Genomic DNA, 6,343 nt, shown 5'->3' with positions numbered 1-6,343 from the left:
CCCCCCCCCCCCCCAACGATGTGGGCAGGATCACAGAATGCAGAACTCAACATATTGCAAGAGACCAAAGTATTGGCTACAGGAAGCAGGCATAACTTACAAGGTCATAAGAGGGGTCAAGAGAGAAAGAGACAAGGACAGCTGGCCAGCCTTTTTATTGAAACCTCCTTCTATGTCCTCTGAGTAGCATAACTATCTCTTTCTGGAGTGAGCATTATGTATGTTCAATCATGGGCTTTCCTGGTGTGATTGATGCGTAGGGTGTTATATAGATGATATGGTAAGCAGTCATTTTCCATAAACTACTGAGTAGCCATCCGAAGACTAAATTTTGTCACAGCAAACCTAGCTAGATTTCACAGGGGATTTTGAGGCTAAAATCTCTTTATTTGATCATTGTAATGTCTGTAAGATGCCCTCATCTATGTGTATAGCTCAGTTGATTTAGCAAGCAGATTTTAAATAACAGAAATTGAGGTTACATGTGAATGGTAGGACATATATCAGTTTTCTGCAGGAGCAGGGACTTTATTTATTTATTTAAGTTATTCAAGGGATTAAAGGAAAACTGCAACCAGGCTTCTTGTGAACAAATCACAGGTGTATACCACATGCCTGTAGTAAAAAAATATGGTCCTGGGGAGCTGGCAAATAGCTCAGGGTCCAAAATGCTTTCTCTGAGAAAACCTGGTTCATCTGGTTTATATTTATCTGTGTCTCTGCTAGTAGTAGCATTAGAATTATCCAAACTCATTATAATCAGGAAGTGTCTGGATAAAATCTCCTTTCCTGTGTTTGGGCCCAGCACAATGGGGCCCCAATCCCAATTATGTTAGGTGCTACCATAATGATACTGCACAACTTATAGTAACAGGAAGAATGGCTGAAACAGGAGACAGTATTTGTGCTAAGGATAAATCTGATGGTAAACACTTATTACTTAGTGAGTACCTCTAAAATACCTTTATGCCATCAGCCACTCCACACAGCTGCACCATGAAGTCACTCCTCAAAGAAACCCCTTCAGAAGGTGGAACTATCTTAACAATAGTTTCACATTTTTTCTTTCCAAGTCCAAGCATTGAAAGGCATATTAATATCTCAAATCCACACCTCTCCCAAAAAATAAAAATAGAAACTGAATTAAACTTCTAATACTATTTTAAGTACACATACAGAAAGTCTTGTGTTAATTAATGTAAGATGCAACAACAATACCTATTTTCTAGTTTAATAGAAAGGATAATTTAATAATAATTTAATTAATTTAAAGGGGAGTAATCAGATACAGTAATGATGTATAATTACAACCTACTGGGAGTCAACAGAGTTCCTGGAATGTGATGATGTCATTAAGTAGATCTCATTGAAGTATTATGTCTTTTCTGGAAAAAAAGAAACCACTCTGTTTCTCTCCTTAGAACCATTTTCTGCTATTACCACATAAAAAGATGTCAAAGAGTAAGTCCTACTAAAAGATAATTATGGCTGGGATGCATAAGGGAATACTTAATGAGGAACCCTTCTTAGTAGCAGGTGGGATAGCTATGCAGAGAGAGAGAGAAGAGGTAGAGGAAGTTAAAGAAAACATCCTCTTTTTTTTGCTTTGTATTGGAGGTTGCCAAGAAGATGTTGTATAGGCTTCTGTATCTGTCTAGGATGGCTTAAGAATGGCAAATCCTGCATGTGTATTAAAGGTTGGACTAAATAAGCCTTGAGATCCCTTTCAATCTAGCATTTATGCCATATAACATTCACTGTTAAGGGTAATGGAGATTTTACTGTGTGGGATAAAGTATTTAAGGACCGAATATTATAAGGAGGGCAGTGAGATAAAAGGAAGGCATCCATGTGAAAATGAGTGCAGATGATGTTTACTTTCAAAGAATCTTACTGGTAGATATCAATGAGAGTAATACAAATTCAAAGGAAAAACTAGTACTAAGAGGTGAATAGTCAATATAAAGATAGCAAGCTTATGAGAAAGATCATCCTGTCCATATACTCACCACAAGTTTGGAACCATGAAATTGAAGAGGTCCTTTTACAATGTAGCTCAGATTTTACATAAGGATAATGTCCTTACAATACAGAGGACATTCTGGGAGCTTTACCTACATCTGGATGGGTTTCCAGCAAAGACAAAACTGTTCCCTCTTTAGTTTGGACTACTGCAGTTTTGTGTATTAGTTAACTATATATAAAGTATATTGATTCACATGAGTAACTCAGAACACAACAAAGATCCAATGTATGTATAAAAAGTAGGTCAGATTTTCTCTTGCACCAAGGTAGGTTTGATGCAGAAATGAGTGGGAAAGTCAGGGAGCTCTTAAACCACCACAGCTCCAAGAGCAGATTACAAAACTTCAGGGTTGCTCTATCTTACAAAATCTGGCCATGCTTCCCATATACCAGTTCCAAATAATTGTAGAGAAGCAAACCTCTACTCCAGCACTTCACTCACTGCCCCTCCTTAGCTCTGATAAATGATTTCCCTTCCCTGTCACACTTACACATTGGGTTTTCTTCCTTCTCTGTCTCTGAAGTAGTGTGAAATCTATGGATACCTTAATTTTTACCATTCTCCTTCTTCCATGACCAGGTCTACCCTTGCACCAATGATAAAGAATGTGAAGTTGGGAGATACTGCCATAGTCCTCATCAAGCTACTTCTGCCTGTTTGATCTGCAGGAGGAAAAAGAAACGTTGCCACAGAGATGGCATGTGCTGCCCTGGGAACCGCTGTAATAATGGTACCTGAGCTATGCTTCTTATTTTTCTTTAATAATGACTCATTTAATAGCATGAATCAAGGATATATGGAAACTAAGAAATATTTCTGTTTGAGTGACTAATTTTTTCTGCAAGCCAGTAAGAAATCTCTCAAAAACTGATATAATCAGACAGGACTTGTATGATTGAGTCATATGCCTTTTCCTTTGTACTACGATGTTCCATGCTTAGCTCTCCTAATAAGAAGTACATGAGCTGATTCCTAAAATTGAACAGGCAATGGCATGTCTAATTTGTAAGCATAAGTATTGTGGCTCCATGCTCAAATTGTACTTTCATGTGAAAAATAGAGGTTGTATACATAACTAACCATGTAGCAATATCATCAGGCCTTTAGAGTAAAATGAGATTGATCAGATTTATGACTGCTTTATTAATACACTGTTGAGATAGTTTGCACTCTTCTAGCATCAAACAGAGTAGGGAAGTGCCTAATGACTTTTTTAATGACTGAATTTTCTTTAATTACTGTATTTACTCAAATCCATGATTAGTTTTTTTGTCCAAACAGCATTAGGAAAAATAGCCTCATCTTGGATTTAAGTATCAGCCCAGGGCAGGTGACAGCTCAGCTCTGGCTTTAACCCTAGGCTTGGGGCTGAAGCCAGAGCTGAGCTGCTTCCTGGTACAGGCTGGAATGGCTTTTCTGCCAGGGGAGGGGGTTCAAAGCTGGGGGGGAACATGGGAGAGATTGCAGGGTAGGGGCAGGAACCTGCAGACTTCCCCTTTTCCCCTTCCCCCCATGCCTGTGCCCATGCCCATGCCTAACCCCTCACCCCTGCTTCCCCCTCTACCACTGGCCCCTTCCCCCCCCCCACCTTTAAGTGAGAACAACACATGGTACCAAGAGTGGGGTGTGAGAAAGATAGAAAAATGGAGCATCTCAGAATTCCAGAGGAGTTAAAGCTGTCTAGCAATTCAGCAGAAAACTGGAAGAAATTTAAGCAGAGCTTCACCATATATATGACAGTCAGTGGAGTTACAGAGAAGGAAGATTCATTCAAGGTAGCTATTTTTTAAATATAGGAGGCACAGAAGATTTCTCTCTTTATACTAGCCTACAACTGTCAGAAACAGCACAGAAAAGCTATGGCACAGTAGTAAAAAAGTTTGAGGAATATTGTATACCTAAACAAAATGAAACCTTTGAATGGTACAATTTCTACATGAGACAGCAGAAAGAATGAGAGACAATAGAGGAGTCTGTCAAAGATCCCAGACTGCTGAGCCAGATGTGCAACTTTGGAGAACTAAAAGAGTCCATGATCAGAGACCAAATAGTATTAGATGTAAGGGATACAAGCCTCAGGAAAATACTGCTGGAGGATCCTGAGCTTAATTTGGAAAAGGCAGTTAGAATGTGCCAAGTGGCTGAGATACCAAATGCCAGGCTGCAGAAGCTAGAGAAAAAAAACAGAACAAGCTGAACTAGACAGGATTACAAGACTGCAAAAACCTAAGGCAATATACAAATGATACAGAAAGGAGGACTTCACTATGAAGCAGGCAAGTGGAGGCCAAAGAGAATTGCTTGAAGAAACAATGGTCAGCTGCAGATGCTGTGGGGGTTAGCACAAACCCATGCAATGCACTGCAGTTGGTAAGCACTGCAACAAATGCAAAAGATTCAATCACTTTACAAGAGTTTGCAGAAAGGAGTAGGATACATCACACCAGGAACAGCAGGTGCATGCTCTACGCAATGAGGAAGAGGAAGAATTCCTCATTGGCAAAATGCAAGAAGAAGTTCATTCTTCCGAGTGTTGGACAATCACCCTAGACACCAGTGAACTAATGGTAACTTTTAAATTAGATACAGGGGCACATGTCAATGTAATTCCAGAATACATTATTCAAAAAATGATAACTAAATCTGTGTACTATGAGAATAAGAAAGTGAAACTTAGAGCATATAATGGGAACATGATTGCGACCAAGGGTGTTTGTTCACTGCATGTTAGACTTACGGGTAATATAGTAAAAGTTCAGTTTGTAACAGTCCCAGGAAAGTTGGTACCAATTATTCGGTTGCAAATGTGTAAAACTCTAGGTTTGATTACGAGAATGTATGCCACTGAGGGACTAGAAAGCAAAAACATAGAAGAAGAGTTTTATGATGCGTTTCAAGGCATAGGGAAACTGTCAACTGAGTACAAGATAGGATTAAGAGAACCAAACACTCTGAACATACATGCTCCAAGAGATTTTTCCTTTGTATTAAGGGAGAAACTGAAAACGGAATTAGATAGATTAGTTAACATGAGCATAATAGAAAAAGTAGAACAACCAACTGCTTGGGTTCATTCACTGATCATAACAGGAAAAAAAGATGGATCCTTGAAATTGTGTATGGATCCTAAGCAAATGAACAGGTACATCAAAAAGAAGCATTTTCCCGTTTCCACCAGGGAAGAGGTTTTTGGCAATGTGGCAGCAGCTAAATTAGGGGTGGGCAATTATTTTGGGTGGAGGACTGCTTTCCGAGTTTTGGCAAGCTTTCGAGGGCTGCGTAGGTAGCCTTGCCCCTGGACAGGTGCCCCGCTCCCTGGTCACCACCTTGGGACCGGAAGTCCCGCTCCTAACCTCTGATCTTTGCCACAGGAAGTCCCTCTCTTTGCCCCTAGAAGTACTCCTTTTGGAAAGAGGGTTTGATATCTCAACTGGGGGAAAAAAACAAATTATATACTAAAAATCAAACACCCATAATAATATATTTTCATTTAATTATAAATATATATTTTTGTCCTGACTTGTGTGTATTTGTGCTGTACATGTAGAAGTGATTGCATGATAGCTCAAAATGCAGTCTTACTCTGGTATACTGTGTGGGGTGTGCAGGGCTGTCAGGGGGTATGGGTGGGTGGGTGTGGGGTTTGTGGGGGTGTGTGTGTGAATGTGGGTGGGTGGGTATGGGGGGTTTGTGGGGATGTGTGGGGAGAAGGGTGTGCAGGAGGGGTTTGAGGGTTTGCAGGAAGGTTCAAGGCTTGCCCATCCAAGCTGAATGGCAGCAGCAATGGCAGCAGCAGCTGGACAGAAACTACTGCTTGGTGTGGGGAAAAGCTGTCCCTCCCCCTCACCACAACTGGGCTGTTTTTGGTGTGGCTGCCCAGAGCCTGCGCTGCACTGGGCTGCCCTGTGGCTCCTTCACTGCCATCTTTGAGCTGCCCTGCAGCTGCTTCACACTGTCACCACTGCGGCACTGTCCAGTCAAGAGGCAGCGATGATGGAGTCATAGGACAGCTCAGCACAGCGTGGGCTCTGGGCAGCTGCACCAAAAACTGCCCCATGGTGGCAAAGGCGAGGGGCCACTTTCCCCCATGCTGAGCAGCAGTAAACCCAGAGCTGGTGCTGGGGTCCAGGCTTAGCAGTGGTGGCACAGGAGAGAAACTGCTGCTCTGCTGCTCAGTGTGGGGGAAAAGTACCACCCCCCCTCCCGTTGCCGGCACTTCCTGGTGCAGCTGCTCAGAGCCTGCATGGGGCTGCCCTGCATCTGCTCTGCACTGCCACTGCTGCTCCACAGGGCAGCCTAGAGGGGGGAGTGACACAG

At 41.8% G+C, this 6,343-nt stretch overlaps 1 protein-coding gene across 1 annotated transcript in view; it reads left to right on the top strand.

Annotated features, from left to right (window-relative positions):
• The window catches only part of DKK2 (dickkopf WNT signaling pathway inhibitor 2), a 79,100-nt gene that overhangs the window by 64,613 nt on the left and 8,144 nt on the right, over positions 1 to 6,343 (top strand). The window contains exon 2 of the mRNA XM_025212775.1: positions 2,606 to 2,756. Coding sequence (XP_025068560.1) covers positions 2,606 to 2,756 — 151 coding nt within the window. The remainder of the gene's footprint in view (positions 1 to 2,605; positions 2,757 to 6,343) is intronic.

Source organism: Alligator sinensis, unplaced genomic scaffold, assembly GCF_000455745.1.
Source record: "Alligator sinensis unplaced genomic scaffold, ASM45574v1 scaffold66_1, whole genome shotgun sequence".
In the NCBI taxonomy this organism is placed as follows: domain Eukaryota; kingdom Metazoa; phylum Chordata; order Crocodylia; family Alligatoridae; genus Alligator; species Alligator sinensis.
This window is presented reverse-complemented; position numbering and strand designations above follow the sequence as displayed.